This window comes from Schistocerca americana, chromosome X, assembly GCF_021461395.2.
Source record: "Schistocerca americana isolate TAMUIC-IGC-003095 chromosome X, iqSchAmer2.1, whole genome shotgun sequence".
In the NCBI taxonomy this organism is placed as follows: domain Eukaryota; kingdom Metazoa; phylum Arthropoda; class Insecta; order Orthoptera; family Acrididae; genus Schistocerca; species Schistocerca americana.
Window position 1 is genome coordinate 718,761,050 of NC_060130.1, and position 25,116 is coordinate 718,786,165.

Genomic DNA, 25,116 nt, shown 5'->3' on the forward strand with positions numbered 1-25,116 from the left:
CACCCACCGCATCACGTAAACAATGCCACCGGTTATTGCTGGTTCCACCAGTGTTTTGGCATGCAAGCTACGAAGTGTAAGGTGCCGTGCTTGCACCCAAACACGTCCCACAGCCTGCTTTAGGTGCAGCCAACTGTGACAACAAGCAACTACACCTAAACTCACAGATGCATGGAAGGAGGATACCCCCATTTCAGTGCAGGCCTACGTTGTGCGGATCGACTTCTCCTGCAGCTGTCAGGTACACAGCTTCACAAAGACTTTTTGTTCCTGATCGCTCTAGGGGATGGATGTTTTTGGTTGATACCAAGTCAGATTTCAACACACTGCCTGTAAATTTCTTTCCTTCAGACAAGCATGATGAAGAGACCACTTTGAAAGCAGTCAATGATTCAGTCACCCACATATATGGACAGAAAACACTGACAGTGGACATTGGGCTTCCAGAAAAATGCAACTGGAACTTCGTTATGGCTGATATTGACCAACCTATACTAGGTGCTGTTTTCCTGGCAAAAAATGCATTGTCCATGGATTTACACAAGACACTCCTCATCCAATCTACTAATGGATGGGTTATCCCGGGAATACAAGGGCGTCTGACCTTTCATGCATGCCCAAGAGTAGATCACCTCAGCGTGCACACCTGGGTGGACACCATAGCGACGAAGGAGCCTGCCCTGCAGATGGCCCAAATGACATCAAAACAGTTGACGGCACCAGAACAGGCTCCCACTGTTTGAACCGCAAAGGCAACAACCAAGCCAGGACATTGAACAAGAAAGAGTAGGGTGAAGCATGAGTTGGGGCACACACACAATGGATATCTTCTTCCAGGTAAGCTGACCAAGGTTTCCATTGAACGGGTAAAACCCGCTTGGACAATGAAAGCACCGACTGCAATCTCACAAACAACTTCGACACATCTCGCAACGAACCCACACCCTTCACAGAGCCAGACATCTGTGACCCTCTGAAGCTTCACACCATGGGACCTAATGCATCAGCAGAATCATCGATCAGCACCGCACTATCTGCACTTGAGCAGGCTGACAGGTGAAGTTTAAGTGCCCCACCATACCTGGTGCTCCGCACTTAAGGGGTGGGGGCTGGGTGGGAGTGACAAGTTGATAGTCGACAGGAAACTGCAACAATCTCTTTGCGAATAAGGTTCTTTGGGGAGAACGACAGTGTTTCATTTCCCACATTAACATATGTTTGCATTGTGTTCGTGTGGTATAATAAAAGTGATCATTTCCAGTATAAAATCCGTGCAAGCATTTTCTTTTATGTAGTGTAATTACCCCTACAAGTACTCATGTGGATGACTTCATACTTTTCATTATTTAGAGTGAATTGCTACTTTTCACACCATAAAGATATCTTGTCTAAAACGTTTTGCAATTAGTTTTGATCACCTGATGACTTAACAAGATAGTAATTGACTGCATCATTTGCAAACAATCGAAGTGGACTGTTCAGATTGTCTCTCATGTCATTTATGCAGATCAGTAACAGCAGAGGGCCTGTGAGACTTACTTGGGGAACGCCAGATATTACTGCTGTTTTACTCAGTGATTAATTACTAAAAACTGTGACCTTTCTGGCAGGAAATCATGAATCCAGTCACACAAGTGAGATGATGCTCTATAGGCACACAATTTGATTTAGAAGATGCTTGTGAGGAGTGGTGTCAAAAGCCTTCTGGAAATCCACAAATATGGAATCAATTTGACATTCCCTGTTGATATTACTTGTTACTTCATGAAAATAAAGAACTCGTTGTGCTTCACAGGAATGAATCCATGCTGACTGTGTGTCAACAGATCATTTTCCTTGAGACAATTCATAATGTTCCAAAATCCTACTGAAAATCAATGTTAGTGAAATGGGTCTGTAATTCAGTGGATTACTCCTATTTCTTTTTTGGGTATTGGTGTGACTTGTGCAACTTTCCAGTCTTTAGGTATGTAACTTTCAAAGAGCAAGGGGGTGTATATATTGTTAAGTATGGAGCTATTGTATCGGCATATTCTGAAAGGAACCTTAGTGATGTAAATTCTGGTCCAGAGGCCTTGCCCTTATTAAGTAAGTTAAGCTGCTTCGCTACACCAATGATATCTACTTCTGCGTTACTCTTGTTGGCAGTTGTCCGAGATTCAAATTCTGGAATTTTTACTTCATCTTCTTTGATGAAGGAGTTTTGGAAAACTGTGTTTAGTAACTCTGCTTTAGTGACACTGTCATCAGTGACATCTCCATAGTTGTTGCTCAGTGAAGGTATTGAATCTATCTTGCTGCTGGTGTCCTTTACATATGACCAGAATCTCTTCGAATTTTCTGCCAGATTTCAAGACAGAGTTTCACTGTGGAAACTATTAAAAGCATCTTGCATTGAAGTTCATCCTAAGTAAAACTTTAACAATCTTGAGAATTTTGCAGATTTTTAAATTTGACATGCTTTCTTCGTTGCTTCTGCAACAGTGTTCTGACCCATTTTGTGTAGCATGGGAATCAGTACCATCTCTTATTAATTTATGTGGTGTATATCTCTCAATTGCCAATGGCCTTCCCACAGTGGTAACACCGGTTCATGTCAGATCATCAAAGCTAAGCATGTTGGGCTTGGCTAGCACTTGGATAGGTCACCATCTGAGTGTGCTGAGTGCTGTTGGCCAGTTGGGTGCAGTCAGATCTTGTGAGGCCAATTCAGGAGCTGCTTGATTAAGGAGTGGTGGCACTGATCACGAAAACTGACAATGGATGGGAGAGCAGTGTGCTGAACACATGCCCCTCTGTATCCATATCCACCAGCCTTTCTCGAATTCAAACTGCAACTGGTCTACACTAACATAGTCAGATGAGAAGGGGAGGAAACTGTCACTTAGAAAGGCATCAAGTGAATTTTTATCTGCTACTTTAAATAAATGTAGTTTGTGTTTATTTTTGGTTGGTTTGAATGTTACAGTATTCAGTCTTGCTACAGTTGCCTTATGGTCACTAATCCCTGTATTCATCATGATGTTCCCTCTTTGCTCAGGATTATTTGTTGCTAAGAGGTCAAGTATGTTTTTGCAGTCATTTACACTTTGTATGGGCTCTTGAACTAATTGTTCAAAATAATTTTCTGAGAAAACATGCAGTACAATTACAATTTATGCCTATCATTTGAGCTTCAGTGCTTTCTATTATCAGTTGGATCTCTGATTGTTTCCTAACACAGCTACAACAATTTACAACTACAATACGGACTGTTGCTGGGTCTACATTCCTGTGCTTGTCTTGTCCTCTTTTAGACTGCTGCCCTTTCTGTAGCTTCCTGAGACCTTTAACCTAAAAAAAAGTATATATAAAAAGGAATTTATGTATCACATGCATGAAAAATGTGGCAAATAGTTCCACATAAGCTATTGCTACAAATAGTTCCACATAAGCTATTGCTAACATTAATACCTAAATGAAATGGACTAATGTTCATCATTTTATAAGAGATGCTAATCGTGCAGTCTTCAGCTGCATGATTATAGTTAGTACACCTGTTAAACTCTCCCTTCTCCAGCACAGACATTTCATCCCTTGAATACATAGTACACAGTAAAAAACTGCATCATTCCTCTCAGGAAGCCTGGCACAGACTAAAGCTCCCTGACGTAGTAGGAGTGAGTGGAGTTAGGTGGCCCAATTGCCCTATTTCTCACCAAATATTTGAATTTCCCGCCATTTTTTAATTTACTGCCAAAAATTTGAATTTCCCACTCAGGAATTTCTCAAAGGAGTTGTGGAGGAAGCGATACATGCCAGCTAGAGATAACCCATGACATCATCAAGGGACAGAGGTATCTAAATGATCAATTTGCATAATAAATTTGAAATCATAAGTGTGCCAGAACACACATTGTCCTAACACTGTCAATTGCTGTATGTGTAATATGGCAGGAAATTCATATTTTGGCGGGAATTTAAAAAAATTGCTTAGTTGCATTAGTGACGCCAGAGCCCAAGTTCTGAAGTATGGGCACTATCACATTAACACCAGAGACAAAAGATGTTAGATAGGTGTCTGCTGACCTCACTCACAAGTTCTCCTCAAAATATTATTCACTGAGAGGTGTATGGGCACTCGATACTACTTCTCCTAACTCTAAGTTTGGATCTCCCCACCTGAATCTTTATTTAGCACTACAATGAGGAGGGAAACGGTCCTCCGGACACATTGCCGCCCCTGGGAGCAGTCTGCATGCACCAGCTGCCTAAGGAGCGCTAGGTCTACCAGTGAACATGCCATGTCATTGAAAGAAACCTCTGCATTGTAGGCAAAGTGCTGTGATACGACGCCACAGTCTGGGTGGTAATGTACCACAGGCTACAGGTATTAGAAGTGAAGTGTTCACACAAAGTGGACTACAGAAGCTATCCTTCGCAATGCTAGTACGATGTTATAACAGCATTGCAACCACATCCCGCAAGATATGAGTTAAAATGATGGGAAACTAGAAAACTGCAGCAAGCACATTCATACTTTATCCCAAATAACAGGGAATCGAAAGTCACGTAATTTGAAAATAAGCTGTAACTCTCACATATGTTCTTCTTGGAAACGGAAAAATCAAGAGATGCACATTCATCCTCCTGGCAGTGGACACTTGTGCAGTGGCTCAGTGGCCAAAAGTTAGATTAAGGTACTATGATTGTAGATTCACCACAAAAAATTTGTTTTGAATGGCTGGTGGCTATTTCACTGGCATTGACATAACCATCCACCACAGAGCCATCAAACATGTGAACATATACATATCAGGCATTGTGCAACAATATTTGAGAATGAAACATGCTTATAAAGAGAGAATCAAAAAGGGCTATAGAGCTTTGGAATTATATAGAAATTTATTTGAGATAACTTACGGAATGGGTAGATGTGTCATTTTGTAGTGAACAACCTTAAGTTTGGTTGGCTGGTTGGTTGATTTGGTGGAGGGGACCCATTGGGTTAGGGAAGGATGTGGTAGGAAGTCAGCCATGCCTTTCAAAGAAAGCATCCAGGTATTTGCCTGAAGTGATCTAGGGAAATCACAGAAAACTTAAATCAGGATGTGCGGATGCAGGTTTGAACTGTCGCCCTCCTGAATGTGAGTCCAGTGTGCTAACCACTATGCCACCTTGCTTGGTACTTTAAGTTTCATTCACATAGTGCATCAGTACCCCATTATGCCAGCAGGAGCGCCAGTGTAGTGCACAGTTAAAATGGCTACTTTCACTGATGTGGAGCATAGACATTCCTGAACAGCAATGAGACAACATTTCATATCAGTCGCATGGCGAACACCTACAATTGCAGAATATAGGGCAGTGAAAATCCACAAGCAATTGTGGAACACTTATGTGACAGCCTCAAAGTTAATGTGTTTTGTGGCCTTAGCAAAATGAAAGTGTATGGCCCTTTCTTCTTCATGGAGAAAACTGTCACTGGTATTGGGTATCTGGATGTGCTTGAAAACTTTTTAATTCCACAGATTTATGAGGATGACTGAGATTGGATGGTTTACTGCCAGCTAAATGGTGCAACACCTTATTCCCTCACAGAAGTTTCAGGTTTCATCAATAATCCCTTCCCAGGTTGGTGGACTGGCTGTGAAGGACCAATCGCATGGCCACCTTACTCCCCAGACTTGGCACCATTGGATTTCTTTCTCTGAGTTTGCATTAAAGATCATGTGTATGTTCCTCCCTTACCAAAACATTTAGCTGACATGAAGAATTGAATCTACACTGCCGTTGTAAAAGTTAACCTGATTTGTTGCAATGAATGTGGGAAGAAATTGATTACTGATGGGATATTTTTCGTATCGCAAATTGTAGTCACATTGAACCAAAATGTCACTTGACACTTTAATGTGAAACTTGAGGTTGTTTGTTTCAAAACTACAGATCTACTAATTCTATACGTTATCTCAATAAATTTCTATATCATTCCACTGTATATTTCAAACTTTGTTCAAAAGTTGACTTATACGAATTTCCATTGTCTCATTGAGCAAGTGCTCACAAAAGTGGGTCTTAATTGCCCCCCCCCCCTGTCTGTCATTGCTCAATGAAGATAGAGAAAATTCAAAATTGAAAAACACACTCTTCCTCCTCCACTTTTATTTAATGTAGAAATTTTGCATATAATCAATAAGGGCTACAAAATGAACTCCTTAAAAGAGTTCAAAACAGAGAAACATTCCTATTTAAATTCCAAATATTTGTTGAATGACCAGCTTGCTTTGAAAAAAAAAGTTACATTTCACAGCTCATGCTAATAAATGTGTGTGGTGGAACTGTATCTCATTTAATAAAAGTCCAGTCAGTCTTCCAAAGCACCAGAGGCGAGGTGCTCCTCTGCTCCAATGCAAACATCCATGTGTGCAGTTGAGGAAATGTTGGTGATGAGCAGGGACGAATTTAGTAAGTGTACTACTTGGAAGCACACAGCTGAAGATTGTATCCAGAGCCTCCTACACAATGAGTGGAAAAGAAAGGTATTAGATGAGCATGGGGTGAATACTTTTAGACAAATAATGGTAATGTAGTGGGATGGGGTGAAGATGCATTTCAGAACTCATGCAGATAAATGCTTGTGCTTTAATTTAATTAATTAATTGATCAACTAATAATTCCCACCCCCTGATGACATCATGAGTTTTTTCCCATCCAGCGTGTGTCCCTTCCCCTACCACTCCATTATCCTCCTCCCTCACCCCACCCCTGGAAATGATGGGAAATTAAAATTTGGTGGGAAATTCAAAAAATGCTGGGAAATTCAAATTGAACAGTGGGAAAATCAAATCTTGTGTGTTCACCTTGAGATTTAGAGACTAACTCACCTAGCTCACAACACTATCACCAGAGGGCGCTGCTGGCCCTACTTCACTTCACTCCCCTCCCCTCCCCTCTCCTCCTTCATCTGAAAATTGGTGGGATAAGGACGCAGTCTCTGCTGGGCTGCTGGATAGGATGGATGTAAGTCTTTATTTTGTATGCAATGTGGTACTTGTTGATCTAAAAATGAATAGCTGCTGCTGGGAGGAAGATAAGGATGAATAATAACTATATTACAACAGCGACCCACTGTCCCCCAGATGGGGGGAGGGGGGGCGGTCTAGCAGCAATGTAATATGCTGCTCTACAGCCTACAGAAGAGTTAAAAAACATAATGAGAATAGAAACAAACAAGAAAAAAACAGACAATAAAACGATGACATTGTAAAAAAACTGTAAAATGGCGTTAAGTTGTGGAATTTAAAATATAAAAGTAGACAGGCACAATTAAAAAACACATGCCGACAGCCTGGTTTCTGTTCGCACAAGATAAAAAACATAACTAGCGACAGTATGGCGGCTGTTCGTAACACTAACAGGTGACGCACAAAACTGAACACTCACTTACAACACCACTATACAGAACCACGGTGGCAGATGGAGGGAGGGGGGAGGATCCGGACCTACGATGGGGAGAAGGGGGGCAGTCGATGGAGGGAGAGGACATAGAAAAAGGGGGGGGGGCTGGGTGGATGTGAGAAGGAGTGGGAAAAGCAGTGGAGGGGAGAGCAGAAAGGACTCAGGGGAGAGAAGGGAGGCAGAGAGAGGGTAGGCGGGGGAAAAACAGGATGGAAAGGGGGGGGGGGAAGAGGGAGTCCAGGGAAAGGACAGAGGAAAGGAGGGGGAGGTGAGGATCAGAGTTGTTAGGAGGGATAAATGGAGGCAGAGAGGGCATCATCCTGGAGCAGCACTGTGCTTGTAACATCTTGCCCCTGTATACAGGACTCCTGTAGCAACCCCTTTTCCCCGTCATAGGTCCGGATCCTCCTCCCCCCCCCCCCCCCCCCCCGCCCCACCCCCCCCCCCCGCCCCACCCCCCAATTGACTCCCTGTCACCTGTATAGTTCTGTTATAAGTGAGTGTTCAGTGTTGTGCGTCCCCTGTTAGTGTTACGAACAGCCGCCATACTTATACGTATTTGCAAGTTGAAAAGTCACATCCAATCCAACAGAAACACGGGAAATATATTATATAATATTTTTTACGAGTGTAGTGCTCATTATCTTACCTGAACACTGTGTCTCAAGACGAAAAAGGAAACTGACCAGCCACCTCAAGTGTAGTACAGCGCCATACACCGAGTGTATTGTGTACCTGAAGAGCCATCCAGGTGAGAAACCACTGGATGCTGGCGGCCAGCACCACCAACTGCAGTATAATGCAAGTGAAGCACGAGCAGCTGGGACGCATATAACAGTTCCATCACTGATATAGACTCCTCAGTTTAAAAAATCCGAAACGGTAATATTGTTTTGTCAATACACCTCGAATTTCTCGCGAGGAATGTAGCTCCCTCCCTTCTACACAAATTATTTTCAGATATAGAAAAAATCGGACCGTACGTTTTCACATCACGCAAGTAACGTTACTTGTTGTGAAAATTCTGTACAAAACCATGGCACAGCTATATTTCCTCTAAGTATTCTCTCATCTGTTATCTGACATGTCCTGCATCACAGGATTAGAATATTAAACTCGTTTTTGGAGTGATAAGAGCATGGTCTACCTCTGTCACAGGATGTCTCCTCACTTTTGAACTCTCATAAAGCAAACAAATGTCTCGTTACATACGAAGTCTGTCAAAGTAACAGCACATAAAAGTTGCAAATACCAGGTTTATGCTATGTATCACTTTGTAAATTCGATAACATAGCTGATTTTATTACGATGATAATCTCTCCGTGTGTAGATGAGAGATTGAAATTCGTTAAGATCTCACAGCAGCGAAAAAAATCTTATTACCACTCGAATTCTTGAATAATCTACATGGTATTCCCACCCTCGTTTCCATCCACCCGGTGGCACATCATTGTTATCGAGTTGATATGTTAATTAATTAAATTGATCACGAAAGCCCCCTGGTGTGATAAGTAATTTTTTTCTTGCAGTTTGATTTCACTCGCCTGGTAACCGTTATAGACGCTTCTGTGACGTCTGTAGGCTTCCCAAAGGCCAGGTCGTCACTTCCTTTGATATCCAATAGGTGATAATCGGCCGGCCGCTTGTGGCCGAGCGGTTCTAGGCGTTTCAGTCTGGAACCTCGCGATCGCTACGGTCGCAGGTTCGAATCCTGCCTCGGTCATGGATGTGTGTGATGTCCTTAGGTTAATTAGGTTTACGTAGTTCTAAGTTCTAGGGGACTGATGACCTGAGATGTTAAGTCCCATAGTGCTCAGAGCCATTTGAACCATTTGGTGATAATCGTCGTGAAATAGCTAAAGATATCAAATGCTGCGTTCTATCTCTTGGTGGTCTTATTGTGCTGGTAGAAGTAAGTTACTTAGAATTCTGGTACACTGCTCCCAAACTAATCCTGCTGAGAGCTGTCAGTCTATGAGGGTTATAGGATGTCTCACATGCTTCTCCACCCCCACTGCTCGATTCTATGACAACAGCTGCCACGAGGTTGGAAACCTCCGCCTGTGTATCAGGGCTGTACCACTCCGAGCCGACAACCCGCTGCTCGCTGTGCTGGACGTCTGTTGATGATTCCATATTCGCAAAAGTTGTCCTATCCTTCTCAAAAGGACTGGGCGTTTAATGCCGTTGGGTAAACACCAGGGTGTTGAACAATATGTTTCCCCACATCCCTCCTGCAAACTGAAACATTCTGAGATGTGTTTTCGAAATATCCTGGAAAGGCTGACGCAGTGAGCAAATACAAGAATACCTGTCTGCTCACTGCCACATCCCAAACGAGTATGAGTCTGCGGAACTAGTTTTCCCTGAGAATACATCCGTATTGAAGCGTTCCTAATGGCTCCTGCAAAATTAGTGAGCAGATCCTTCGAGAACTAAAATGGGAATCCCTGGAGGGAAGGTGTTCTTTTTGAGGAAGACTATTGAGAACCGACATTTGAAGCTGACTGCAGAAGAACTCTACAGCTGCCAACATACATTTCGCATAATAACCACAAAGATAAGATAATGCTCCTAGGGGACATATAGGTAGTCTTTTACCTTCCCTCTATTTGTGAGTGGAATAGGAAATGGAATGACTAATAGTGGTACAATGTACCCTCCACCTCATACCATACGATAGCTTGAAATCTAAACATATAAATGTAAATTTAGTCTACCTTTTAAGATGCCACTCCATCCATTTATAGGTTCACAAAACTTGTGGAAGAATGTTGTCTCTTACTTATCGAGAAAATAAGAGACGTAACTCTTGCTGCTAATTGTCTATCTGTAGAAACCTTCGTATTAGCTCCTAATTTTCTCACTGCAGTCACCTTGCGAGACATATGTGAGAGGCTGTAATATGCTTGCCCACAATACTTGCAAGGGAACCTCCCCGTCGCACCCCCCTCAGATTTAGTTATAATTTGGCACAGTGAATAGGCCTTGAAAAACTGAACACAGTTCAATCGAGAAAACAGGAAGAAGTTGTGTGGAACTATGAAAAAATAAGCAAAATATACAAACTGAGTAGTCCATGGGAACATAGGCAACATCGAGGATATGTGGGCACAGGAGCGCCGTGGTCCCGTGGTTAGCGTGAGCAGCTGCAGAACAAGAGGTCCTTGATTCAAGTGTTCCTTCCAGTAAAAAGTTTAAATTTTAATTTTCAGACAATTATCAGAGTTCAGGCACTCACACATAATCAATTTAGCTCTCCAAAATTCCAGGACATGTTCAGATTTGCTTGGACATATGCAGGATTTGACGGTCTACACACGGAAAAATTTGAAAACGTTAAAAACATATGTTTTGACAGAGCACAGAGAAAACTGTGCGACTGTGAAACTGTTGCATTCATTTGTTGCAGTTTATGTGACAAACTCTAATGTTTTCATAACTCTTTTGGGAGTGATTATCACATCCACAAGAAAACCTAAATCGGGCAAGGTAGAAGAATCTTTTTACCCATTCGCCAAGTGTGCAAGTTAGGTGGGTCGACAACATATTCCTGTCATGTAACGCACATGCCGTCACCAGTGTCGTATAGAATATATCAGACATGTTTTCCAGGATCAAATGTTTTCGGTTCCCATTGGAGAGGCACGTCCTTTCGTCTACTAATCGCACGGTTTTGCGGTGCGGTCGCAAAACACAGACACTAAACTTATTACAGTGAACAGAGACGTCAATGAACGAACGGACAGATCATAACTTTGCAAAAATAAAGTAAGTAAACTTTTCGCTCGAGGGTAGAACCAAGGACCTCTCGCTCCGCAGATGTTCACGCTAACCACAGGACCACGGCGCTCCTGTGCCAATATCGTCCTTGATGTTGCCCATGAACTTCTCAGTTTGTATATTTTGCGTATTTTTCATAGTTTCACACAACTTCTTCCTGTTTTCTCGACTGATTGGTGTTCAGTTTTTCAAGGCCTATCCACTGTGCCAAATTATAACTAAATCTGAGGGAGGTGCGAAGGGGAGGTTCCCTTGTTAGAAGAAAACGGCATACAGCTCATCTCTTAACGCCCCTTTCGTCAGAATATCGCTTACCTGTTGTAATCTCATTAATCTTACAGACTTCGGTATACAACATTTGAATCTAGCTGATTTTGATAAGTAAAAGATGTCCCCCACTAAGTTGCAGACCCATGCTGATTCTCTCGAAATCCCATTACATTCCGCAGCACTGTTCCGTTATAGAAGGCTGACAGGTAGAGAGCTGTCACGACGAGAAAAATAGCACACTAATGTACAGGAGGAAGTTCGCAACCATGGAGAGTATATGTGGATTGCATACAGAAGTCCAAAAGCATAACAGCTACAATTCATCAATAGCGAATGACGGTCTATAAATCAATCCGTTCATGTCCTAATCTCCTTTATCATGTTTCTATGATTACCACTCCAGAAATACGGCAGTGTGATGGTGACCAAGTCTTTGTCGACAGCATAGTATCTCTCTCTCCATCGTTATTTTTGTAATATCCAATGGAGTAAAACTATGAAGTGTAAAAGCTTTGCCAAGGTTACCTGGTAGAGAACTCATTAAGATTTTACCGTATTTCTCTTTCATCCGATATAGTGGGGAAACAAATACCATCTGCATGTTGACATAGACTCATAGACCATATGTGATGATACCATTAAATATACATTTTGTCAGTCCACTAGTGCAGGCGACCAGTGATCAAACTTGCTTTCATGAACCTGTGTAAAGTTTGGTCGCCTGTACTGGAGAAAGACTGTATCGATTATATCACAAAGACAGAGTTCGTGTGTTGTTGTTTCATAAGCAGTTTGATACATTCTTTTCCTGCTGTAACACAACCAAGCAGTGTGTGACAACATCTTTGTACTCCGCCAAACATTTTCCAACACGACTTTGAGGTCTGTGTCAGATGCTAAACCAACAATAACACGCTTCATCCATTGGCTCTCACAGAAAGCTGGACATCACATGGTGTAAACTATACTGCTTTCACTGCACACAGAATGATTTAAATAAGAGACACGGGCTGTGTTTCTTACTGAAAAAAATGTGGAAGACATTGCAACATATGGAAACTGGAAGAGTTTGCACCATTGTGGAGCGTTTCCAAACAGCTGTCTGAAGGTGATGACCCCTACAGTTAATCAAATTTTCCACAGTGATAGCATAGCAGATGTCTCAATGTTCCGTTTCAAAGAGACCAAGACCATTGATTCCTTATATTGCAGTCATGTACACGATCACTGTTTCGATGGAACGTGTTGCTAACACCAAGACTCTCTCCATCTCAAGTATGTGATATCAGTGAATCATTATGTTGTAATCAACAGTGCACTACTGGACGGATAGGATGGAAAAGACACCGTCAATGTACTGTAATAAGCACCACAGTTGATGGTTCGATCAATTTTAGCAAAATTACCAGCTCTTCTGTAATTTCAGTGCCAGCCAGTGGTGGTGGATGGAATTGGAAGCATTTTACATAAATCGACTGTGCTATCAGCTATGTAGTATTGTTCTCATGTCTGGGATCAGTACCAAGAAGGTATTAGCAAGAGAGAAATGATCGTAAAACGTAACACACACACACACTCGTAATGATGGACGGCTCTGCACTTAAACATGTTATAACTATGTGATGTGCAACGCCCTTAATACTCTAATGCAGGACATGTATGTCCAACATCTGACATACATCCACGCTGCAAATTTTCTATCCCACTCACCATGGTGACAAACTTTAAGATGATAAAACTACTTCCTTCTGCAGCAAAGAAAACCATAGACTCTGTGTTATGCATGCACAATATACTTTTCGTTGGTGTATAATACCCAGTGCTCAAATCCGATTACCCTTCAGAAATTATGCTATGCTCACATCATTCCTATGAAATGATCGCCAGCAATGGAAAATTCATCTTATGAGGAAACAGACAAATGCATAGCACTGGTGTTTGACATGTGAAATTGCACTCCGTGCTGGAATAACTCTTTATACAGGACAACTGTCAAGAAAATGTACACGCACATTCATACACACACACAGGGTTTGCAGTAACTCACAAACCCCAGTCTGCGATTTAGAAAAAAAGCTAAAACATTTTACATACATCACTTGTGCTAACAAATCCGAATTATTGTTCAGATATTTGGTGTCTACGCCAAGGAGATATCGGAAAGAGAGAAATGATTGTTGAACATAAATGCATTCCAAGGGCTACATGATTCTCCCCTTAAACATACCATAATGCTAGAGCTGTCCAGTTTCCAACCAATCATTAGTCATGTAGAATGCAACGTTGTTAATATTCCAATGTAAGAAATATATTTCCAGCGCAAGACATACATTCTACACGCAAGTTTTTCTACGATAAAGTACGGTGACAAACTGTAAGGTGATAAAACATCTACCTTGAATACCAAAGAAAACACCGGATTCTTTGTTACACAAACACTACATAGGTTTCTGAAGTTGTATGATGCCTACTGTTTAGGGAGTTCAAGCTCAGTTATGGTTCGGAAATTATGATATGTTCACAACCACCCTATAAAATGACTGTTGATAGCCGAAAATGCATACAAAGAAACAGTGAGATCTTACGAGGAAATAAATATCATGCAGTTTACCACCGTTCCTGCTAGCCTCCCTCTTGCACATAGAAGTCATGGTCCGATGTGAGGCTGTATTGCTCATGTGTGAGACAATATTGTTGTCTCTAGAATTCCTTCTCTTTCCACTATTAAGGTATTTAGGCCTATATGCAGCATCAGTTCACTCTCCTCCTCCAAAACATGTAATATTATCGATTTCACTCAATATTACTGGTAATTTTTTTCTAATTTGAAGTATGCCCACTCAACTTCCGTAATTTTACGAGGTTTTCACTATTTTACATACTTCATCGTATTTCCCTCAATGTTCATGTATTTACTTCAGTTTTACGTGATAATACCAGGCGTTCCCTCAATTTTACCAATTTTTTGTCATTTTTCATATTTTCTTGACACCTTGCCATTTGTATACGCTCTTATTGCTAACATACCCACGTGTTCATTGATTTTCTGTGAAAATATTTGAGCGTCTTATATGCCAACCTACTAAACAGTCCTAAGATTTCCCCTCTCCTTGAAGATGCAGATGCATGCATTTTGGACAGGATGATCATGAAAAGTATAATAACAGTCACTTCATACCTATAAGAGATTCAATGAGTGGTGCAGATGGTGGATGTATTAGAAAATCAAAGTCTGGAAACAATTGTGTGTACTGCTATGACCCATCAGAGAGCCTGTCTGCAGACTCATGTAGTGCTGCACTTGACAGAGTCTTAAGTCTGGACACAGTTCTACATGTTCATTTGACTATCACCCTATCATGTAGGGGTCTCCAACAAGGATTTGGCATGTGTACAGAGTTGATTTCAATTGCTGCTCGGATTTTTTTCCCGTAAGTATTTGCTCTTAGTGCTTACTAGATGTGCTTCGATATTTCTGTTTGTACTGCAGCGGCAACACCGCTTAGGATAAGGAAAGTTAGTTTTGTGCGATATTTGGACCACGAGTTACAGGCAGGTGCTAGCCAGATTGCAGTAAGTTACGCATACCAGCAGTTGCGAAGGCAAATAGAGGCCACAGGGGCCTAGAACTGCCAGAGAGGGCGCACACAGCAATTTCCATGGCGCAAGTCACAAGCAGAAAAGGGCCACTGGCCAACCTAAGTGTTATGCATACGTGATGCAAAGCGGCCCTCTTGGTAAAGCATTGGCGCACAGCCAAGTATAAATAAGTGCCATTTTCTAACGAGATTCATTCAAGTGTGGCAGCTCTCCTGGACGGCGGGGCGTATCACACCACCGGGCTACATACAGCAACAGATGGGGCGCCAGCGTCCCAGTCCACGCCGGGTCGTTGGTTCGACTCTCTGAGACCGACGCGGGGTCCGCAGCAAGCCAGGTGGGCCACCCTTCAGCTCACTACTGCGGGCAGTCGTCTCGGCTCCCGACACACGCTGGACACTTCCCGAGGCAAGGGCAGCAGATTCGGACGCCAGATCGCGGGTGGTCATTGCCGCCGCGTTCTCAGCTACGCCAGCGAGGAAGAAGCAGCAGCGGGGCCGGCCTACAGCTCCCGGCGGAGCAGCGCTGAATGAATGGGGAAGAAGACTGCTCAGCCGGCTGTCGGCACCTCCTGGCAATCAGCCATTACATTTAGTGTCATAATAGCGGACGTCGTCTGTCCAGTATGACGTTCGAGCCCACCACCTGCATTATGGTCACAAGATGTGGTGAGTGCTGCCAAAATTGTTCTGTATGAGATAGGACGTTTTTTTTCTTTTTTGTTTTTTCGCGTATGGTTCCTGGCAAGCCACATTGTACATGTTTTCGTGGGCATAGTATTTTTTGTTGTCACAGTAAGTGTTAGTGTATTTGAGGCAGTAAGATTTTTGTTTGGTGGCATTTGATTACTTTTGTATATGTTTATGAATGATGATACTGAGTATGACGATATCGAGCTGTAGGAAGTCAGATTATTCTTGTACTTAATCGATTTGTTTCGGGACTAACTGGGAACGAAAGCAACATAGTGGCAGAGTCAAGGAGGCAAGGTGTGTCGGAACCACAAGCGGCGCGGATTTTGTTGGAAAAAGTAGCACAGTTGACAGCAGACAATACACAGTTGAGAAATGAATTAACATCTAGAAGTGAGCGGGAAACCGCATCTGATCAGTCGTTTATGCCTAGGGCGAAGGAGATTGATGCAGCCGCGGCAAGTTTGATTATTCTGTTTTCTGGCAAGGCATCTGAGGATGTGCGTTCGTTTGTGGAGGACTTGGAGACTTCAGTGGTGATGAATGGTTGGTCTGACGAGCAGTTGTTACATATAGCCAAGATTAGACTAACAGGTGAAGCGAAAACATATGTAAGGTGTTCTGAGACCTTAAGGAAGGTAGGACAGTTTAAACAGTTCAAGAAAGGGCTTTTACAAAAATACAAGAAACAAAATAGCGCTCGGTACTTTAGGGAGAGGGTAAGTACAATTACTAAGAGACAGGGGGAGACAGTGGAGAAATTTGCGGACAGGATAAGGGAAATTAATGAGTATACTTACGAGTTGGGTCAGAGCGATGAAGTGAATAGCGTTCTGTTGCAGGAGGCTGAGCAAAGAGCACTTGATGTATTTTTGAGAGGGTTACCGGCGCATATGTCACGGAAAGTGCGTGAAGGGACTCCGAAAGATTTGTATTCGGCCATTCAGCTGGCAATTCAATCTGAGGAAATAGACGTGGCAACAGGGGCACGCGAGAGGCAAACAGTGTTTACGGCAAGTGTGAAATGTTTGAAGTGTGGTCGTACGGGACATGTGCAGAGGCAACGTACCCAGTCGCCAAGGAATAGAGGAAGAGGTGGAAATCAGCAGCGTGCAGGATGGAGAAGTGGAGATAGGAGAGGTGGACAATCGTTAAACGACAGAGGGGGCCCAAGACCCACGTAAAGGGGCTCCCGTTTAATTTCAATGCTACGAATACGTATGCGGCGGTGGAATGTTCAGTGGTTGGATCCATAGGAACTAAAACGTTTAAGATTTTGTTGGACACAGGGGCGCTAGTGTCAGTGACTACTAAAAATATAAGGGGACGAAGGAAGCTAGACCCACCACGTTATAGGTTGCGTGGAGTGGGGGATGAGGAGGTCACCCCTCTGGGGTCAGTGACAGTTGACTTTCGAATAGGGAAAGTCCGATTTAATGCTTGCATGGAGGTAGTACCATGAGTAAGTGAGGGCTACGACATGATCCTAGGAGTAGATTTCTTGCATCAACATCATGGCAAAATTGACCTTGGACAATGAACTGTGGAACTTGGTGGAATGTTATTTCCGCTAGGGGAAACTGTTGTCAATGCAGAGCTGTCGCGAGGGGCGTTCAACATAATGAACAAACCAATTGAACCTCGTACATTAGCATTCAGGCTTAATTCGCATGAGTGTGTGTCTAGTGGCACTGGGAAATCGCTTTGGGTAAGTGTGGAGTCGAATCTACCTGCGGCTACAGTATGTGTTACTGAACCATTGAAGGTTAATGAAGATTTGGGTTCACTGGGTTGTTTTGTGAAAGGTAGTGTTGTACGCATACAGGAGGGGAACGACGGGCGAGTAGTTCCCGTGAACGTCGATAATTTTAGCGCTGTAGACGCGAATTTGAGGAAATGAGTTTTAGTAGCAAAGTTAGACGTGCCAGATGACGAATACTGGTGTTCGGGAGGTAGGCGAAGCAATCAACCACTAACTGGCGATAGAACTGCACTGCGTGTCAAAATTATCTGAAAGGACGAGAAAGAGAGCATATGGAAGAATTATTGTGGGAATTTAAGGATTTGTTTTTCCACAAGGGCCGTTACCAGCAACTCCATTAGTACAACATAGGATACCAACAGCGAATGAAGCACCTGTTTACTGTAAATCATAGAGAATACCAAGGTATTTGCAGCCGTTTGTGGAGGATTTCATTGATCAGCAGCTCCGAGCTTCGCAGGAGAGCTTCTGTAAAGTTTGGACGGTAGGAGACGAGGTACTGGCAGAAGTAAAGCTGTGAGTACCGGGTGTGAGTCGTGCTTCAGTAGCTCAGTTGGTAGAGCACTTGCCCGCGAAAGGCAAAGGTCCCGAGTTCGAGTCTCGGTCGGGCACACAGTTTTAATCTGCCAGGAAGTTTCATATCAGCGCACATTCCGCTGCAGAGTGAAAATCTCATTCTGGAAACATATTAAGCTATCTGTGTAACCAGTCGATTATCCGTGGAATATTTCCTGAATGGCTGAAATATGCTGAAGTTAAGCCACTGTTTAAGAAGGGAGATAAAGAAATAGCATCAAATTTCCGTCCAATTTCACTGTTGCCAGCATTCTCAAAAATTTTCGAAAAAGTAATGTACAGTCGTCTTTATAACTATCTTATCTCAAATAACATACTGTCAAAGTCACAGTTTGGATTTCTAAAAGGTTCTGATATTGAGAAGGCTATCTACACTTACAGTGAAAATGTGCTTAATTCATTAGACAAAAAATTGCAGGCGACTGCTATATTTTGTGATCTGTCAAAGGCATTTGACTGTGTAAATCACAATATACTTTTAAGTAAACTAGAATATTATAGTGTAACAGGAAATGCTGCAAAATGGTTCAAATCTCATATCTCTGGCAGGAAACAAAGGGTGTTATTAGGAAAGAGACATGTATCAAGCTATCAGGCATCATCCAACTGGGAACTAATTACATGTGGGGTCCCACAAGGTTCCATTTTGGGGCCCTTACGTTTTCTTGTGTATATCAATGACCTTTCATCAGTAACATTACCAGATGCCAAGTTTGTTTTGTTTGCCAATGATACAAACATTGCAATAAATAGCAAATCAAGTGTAGTCTTAGAAAGATCAGCCAATAAAATATTTGTGGACATTAATCACTGGTTCCTAGCCAATTCTTTGTCACTAAACTTTGAAAAAACACACTACATGCAATTCAGAACTTGTAAGGGGTGTCCCAAGAGTATATGTCTAACATACGATGACAAGCATACACAGACATCCTCATTTGGGTCCTAAATGTATACATGAAGTGCTCCACCTCAGAGTTAGAAGCCAGGTGAAGTGGGGATATAGTCAGATGCTGGATACCATTGTGGATGCAAAAGTCCTCAAACTTCCTTGACACAAATGGCCTCCCATTATTGGACAAGAGGGTCCCAGGGGATTCCTCGGTGGCAAAAAAAAAAAAAAATAAAACACATGAACAGCTGCAGTAGACGATGTAGAGGACAGCTTAGCTTCATATGTGAAATTGGACAATGCGTTAACCACCAACCACCACAAGCTGCACAAAAATGGACCACTGAAACTGATGTGCACCCTATCTCAATGGTGCTCTGGGACTGACCAAAGAGAGACCTGGTGCAGCAGTGTAGCCTAGTTCTGTGTACAGGCCCCACAAGCAAAACCCAGATGTTCAGTGTCAAGCTTGATCACCAGCCAGCACACACAACTTAGCACCAATGCATTCATACAAGTAATACCCAAGTGCAATGCATCCATGCAGCCAGTGGAATAGATGAGCATGCAATGCCAGGGGGACAACTGCTAGACAGCATAGCTCATTTGTGGAAAGCATGAGCACCTAATGGAGAATGCTGAGCCAGTCATACATGAGAAAACTGTACATCATGCTTGAACCACACCCAAAGAGATGCTCCAGTGACGTTTTGGTGGCAACAATGGCTAAAGGTCAATGCCCTAGTCTGAACATTAGGATCAGGAGCTAACCGGACAATCGTGTCCCAAATTAGTGAGTCTGCATAAGAGATAGCATACATTTGGACACTCAAAACATCATTTGCATAAGAGGTGCTGCAGACCAGCCATCCAGGCCACACACAACTGCTCAAGGCACTTGTTGTGTTGGTTAAACTGCAACCACACCGCCGCCGCCGCCACCACCACCACCACCACCACATGGGTTTGATGACCAAAATTCTGCATAAGTAACTGACAAAGCTCGTTAAGAGATTTTCTCAGGCTTGGAGCAGAGCTTAAAATTCTGGACAACTTCATAGAAACCCACATTGCTGGACAAGAAGGCTGCCTTATCAATAGCCTTATCAACTAGATAAATGATACCCCTTATGTGTAAGTGCAGCAAGAAGTGGGGGAAGGTAATTCTCCCACCTTTTCATAGTCTCACTGAAACCAGAAAAAATAATCGGGGCAGTGAAGAAAAATGCCCAGTGTGTGCCTGGTCCCCTCCAGCTAGGCAAGGATGTGAACCAAGTCTGTGTTCTGGTTATCAGTGTCAGCTGCAGCTGAAAAGCTGAGCCCACATTGTGGCCCAGTGTTACACTATGAAAAGGGGGTGTAAATTACAACACGAAATTTTTAAGAATGTCCTTCATCGCCACTTTGGTATCGGCACAGGCATGATAACGTTGCTCCTCTACACTGACTGTGTAGTTGCTTCATGGGACTATGGTGGCTTGATAATAGCTGGGCAGCACAGCCCCCTTTAGAGAACATGAACTTATGATGAGAGTCCATACGTGGGAAGCCAAACATCCAAACCCACATAGTGATGTGCACAGCAATAAAATCGGCAAGCGGATATTGTGGGCAGCTTAAAACTAAGCATAGGTCATGAGAACACGCACACACACTCTCACACTGTAACTAAAATTCCTACCTTTGAAGTTCTTAAAAACTGATACTGAGAGGCAAAATTCAGTTGGCACATAGGGTTACCCTCCCACTACTAACCCTTAATGATTTGATGCAAAGCATGCTGGGTTTCAGGCCACTGTGTGCTGCTAGTATATACTATGCATGTCCATTGATCATTATTGACAATGTGGCCATCATTAGAAAATGGATAATATGTAGACTTTTTGATAAAATAGTTGTGGAAAAGTTTTAAATTCTTAGTTTTTATATGTGACTGTTAACACAGTTCTTATGATTTCAACTGTTTGTTTTTGTAGTTTCGTTTCCTGCATAAAACTCTGAGTTCAAGTGAACAACAGCATACTCAGCCTCCTCGGCCTGCAACAACAAGAATTCAACAAGAAATTGATGAGGCAGTTCAGAGGGAGAGAGAACTGAAAGAAGCAAATGGAATTCAGACATCTGATGAAAATATTGTACATAAGGTAAGTCATTGTTGTCCTAAATGTAATGTTTAATTGAATGTAATGGGGTATGCTTTTGGAACATACGGACAAATGGCTCTCTGATGGAGGTGCATGGTGGTGGTGCATATGATGCAGACAGCTAGTCTATTGCCAGAACTCTCTATTAATGATCATACATGAACACAGAGCAGTGCATCTGTGACAGAGAGACAGACAGTAGGCATGGGCGAGGCTCCTGGGATCTGAGCATGCCGGGAGTATGAGATGGGATGGTGAAGCAAAGTGAGGGAGCCAGTAGCCAGGGCTAAACTAGTGGCCCCGACAGAACTACCCAGATATGTAGCTGATGAACACAGAACTGCAAGCTGTAGAGCAGCAGTGGGTGGCAGTGGTTCTCCCTGAGTGTGGAACTGGCTGGAACTTGCTGCATGGTTTGGACCATGAGGTGGCACCAGGTTTCTGACTGCTGGAGCTCAGGCAGTCAGACGGTGGTTGTTGGTTCGTGGCCCAGAGAAACTGGGAGTGGCTGTGTCATGTTAGATGACATCTGGCACCAGCTGCGCATCATGCTACAGCCCAACTGTACCAATGGTGACAGGCTGTACCAGGGGTTTTAAATACTGATGCCCCAGCTGAGTTTACAGAAGAGCAGTGTTTCTGTGTTGGAAATCTCTGGGGCAGAGGCTGATGACCAGGGTTCATCTGTTGTGTGTCAATGTGTCAAACTGCAGAAGCTTCTTGAAGACTGTTCCACTTCTAGGTAGTTGGCACATGGGAGTGATGGTACAGAAGTAGAGGCTTATGCTGAATTGCTGCATTGGTAGGGGCACTGTTTGGCCTGCTATCTGTGACTGTGGTCTGATTACAGTCCTGGGCTGCTTTCCATGCCACTAAAATTCTATACTGCTACATTTCTTCCTGTCATAGATTAATCTGGATACTGGATTACTGCTTAAGAGTTGGGCAGCAACACCCTGCACTTTACATTCTACTGCTACTGCATGAATTCAGAGCAAACACTTCTTGCTTAATTTTCCCCTTTGTGTGGCCTCTTTCCATTTTAATATCATATGGTATACATGATCTGACTCTTGCAACTCTCAAACATGGTGTGTCAGGGCCCCTTGTTTTGTTTTCACTCCTTTACTCACTCAATGAGACCTAGTCACTGATTCTGACATGACTGCTATGGGCCTGCAGGTTAAAGAAACATAAAGGTGGGATTTTGGCAACTCTACATCTCAGGTGACATACACAATATTTATGAGAGTTATGCTAATTCCTGTGTAGTGTTAAGTTGGTGGTGGTGTTCGGTGCAATAAATTTTCATGTCATCAAGCAGGTGGTCCATCATTAAGTGACTATTTTGTGCTGATATCATCTGATTCAGGGAAGCAAGAAGGGTCAGGTATAGCATGCCATTGAAGTAGGTTAGGTTTTTCATGGGCGTAGTCTTGAAAGATGGGTTTTGCAGTTACATAATGAGCAGTTTGTGTTAAGTGTTGTTGTTCCAGTGATGGTGGCAGGTAACTGGAAAAATGTCCTAAGAAATTGCATCACATAGCATTTATCAACAATCCCTGCTCATGCAGTTATATTTGCTGTACACAGCTGAAATAGCCTTGTTTGTAGCAGATGCAAACTACAACTACTGGTTAGGGTGTACTCACATGACTTGAGGACTGTGTGTGTTCATTTTGTGGGGGACAAACAGTGAGTAGCCCAACTTGGCATTGTAGTTATTCCATGGTGGAGAGTAGTACTTTCTCAAATTCCTTGTTTTCTTCACTGACTAAAGCGACCTAGGAAACATCCCTTATGAAATATCTTTAAAGTTAAAGGCCAAAGGTGTGTAACATGAACACACCATCACTCATTTACTGCCAACCTGTTGCCTTTAAAAGTCTGCATGACTGCCTCTACACAAACCATGTATTTAACAAACAACAAACTTTCTGCACCATGTAACATCATTGATTCCCTTCTAAACTAAATTGGACACACTAAGGTTCCACTAACACTCCACAGAACATTTCACCTAAAATTTCCCATAACTTATTAACTAAACAAGAATGTCTCCTTTGAGCCTGTCTCATGAAAGAAATAGACACATTACCAGAATATACACTCACAAATATCCCTAATAACTAATTAGCAAACACAAAAAATTAGCTCACAAGGCCGCCTCATGGTTTTACGGCATTAGGAGTGTCAGGATGACTATTAGTACATCCTGCGTCACATGCTTAATTTTACCTTTCCCCCCTTGTATTTTCTCCAATCGGTTCCCTTCCCCATTCAGAAGGAGCTGCTGTTAAATACGGCAGTGCTTCCAGTACAACATGAAATAAATGAGTTCTTACTACGTGGACACTTGGGCTTTGGGTTGGGCATTGCAGTTTGACATTAACTGGAGACATAATCTCAATTATCTGGTAAGGTGCCTGGTATTGCAAAATTAGCTTTTTAGTTTTTTCTTTCAGCATGTAGGTGTTAGATAACATTACTCACTGCCCAGTGTGGTACATAACCAATTTAGCTTTTTGTTGTGGGGTGCCTTCATGCCATTCTTAAGACTTCATATTCATCTTTCTAATCTGTTGCCACGTACTTCTTAATTTTGTAGCAAAATTTTGTGTGAAGTATACATCTTCACCTAGGGTAGGTGGCATAATTTGAAAGGGAATGGGGTCTTTTGGCTAAAAACCACCTCATAGGGGATAAAGCCCATGTTTTTGTACACTTTCCAAGTTACAAGCTGTCACTACAAATTATGGTAAAGTGTTCAAATCATTGTGACTACTATTCATGAAATTACTTAACAGTTTTCCCCTACTGTCCTGTGAACTCTCTGTTCAGCCATTCACTTGCAGGTGTAGTGCACTAGTTTGTAACATCTTATAGTGTAAATAATAAGTGTAATTCAGAATGAGATTTTCACTCTGCAGCAGAGTGTGTGCTGATATGAAACTTCCTGGAAGATTAAAACTGTGTGCCAGACTGAGACTCAATCTCGGGACCTTTGCCTTTCGCGGGCAAGTGCTCTACCATCTGAGCTACCCAAGCACGACTTGTGCCCCATCCTCACACCTTTACCCTGCCAGTACCTCATCTCCTACCTTCCAAACTTCACAGAAGCTCTCACCTGAACCTTGCAGAACTAGCACTCTTGGGAGAAATAATAATAAGTGTAATAATGAATGTAATTGCTTCAATAACTTGGACATACTTGGCAATTAGTGCTGTGGTCATTTATTATTGTCTCTGGCATTAGATTTTTAATAAGCAATGGTTAACAATAGTCTGTGCCACCATTTCTGCCTGTTGATTTGATATGGTGATCATGGCCAAGACACATGATTTTTAAATACAGGGTGGGCAAGAGTCCCCGTACCCCTGTAACTTCTGTGTAGTATGAGATGTTATTAGGCAGGTTGGTAACTTTATTACTACTTGTTGCAATTCGTGTTTACATGTTTCCACAATGGCGTTTTAATCTGTAGCCATGTCAGACGTGAGTGGTCGTAATTGCACTACTGAGGAGCATTTAGTGACAAGTGTGTGGATGCCTGAATGACACACAGGGCAGACAATGAGACAGAATACTACAGTAGTGTTCTAGGAAAGGTGTGATGAGGCTCCACCATGAAAGGTGACACTTCTGGATTGAGAAATAAATGCTTTTGCTTTTGGCAGTGTTAAAGATAAGCCACTGAGTAGAAGGAAGAAGACATGAGAAGAAACGTGCCTGAGTCTCTACTTTGATTGAACAGTCTCCTGTAAAGCCAACACACAATATGCTTTAAATTTGGTATACCAAGGACAAAAATGTGAGATCATATCAAAAGACATTATAGTCAGACCTTTATGACTGAAGTTCGTAAGAGTTATCGGACACAGACTGGAATGAGTGTGTTTCAGCGTGCCAAGTTTTGTTAACTCAATTTCAAAATGCAGTGAACTATGCCATGGTTATGT

The 25,116-nt window shown here is 42.5% G+C and overlaps 1 protein-coding gene across 1 annotated transcript in view; it reads left to right on the forward strand.

Moving 5' to 3' along the window:
* The first annotated feature begins 819 nt into the window (after positions 1–819).
* Positions 820–25,116, forward strand: part of LOC124556272 — a 30,094-nt gene continuing 5,797 nt past the window's right edge. The window contains exons 1-2 of the mRNA XM_047130257.1: positions 820–837; positions 20,989–21,156. Coding sequence (XP_046986213.1) covers positions 820–837; positions 20,989–21,156 — 186 coding nt within the window. The remainder of the gene's footprint in view (positions 838–20,988; positions 21,157–25,116) is intronic.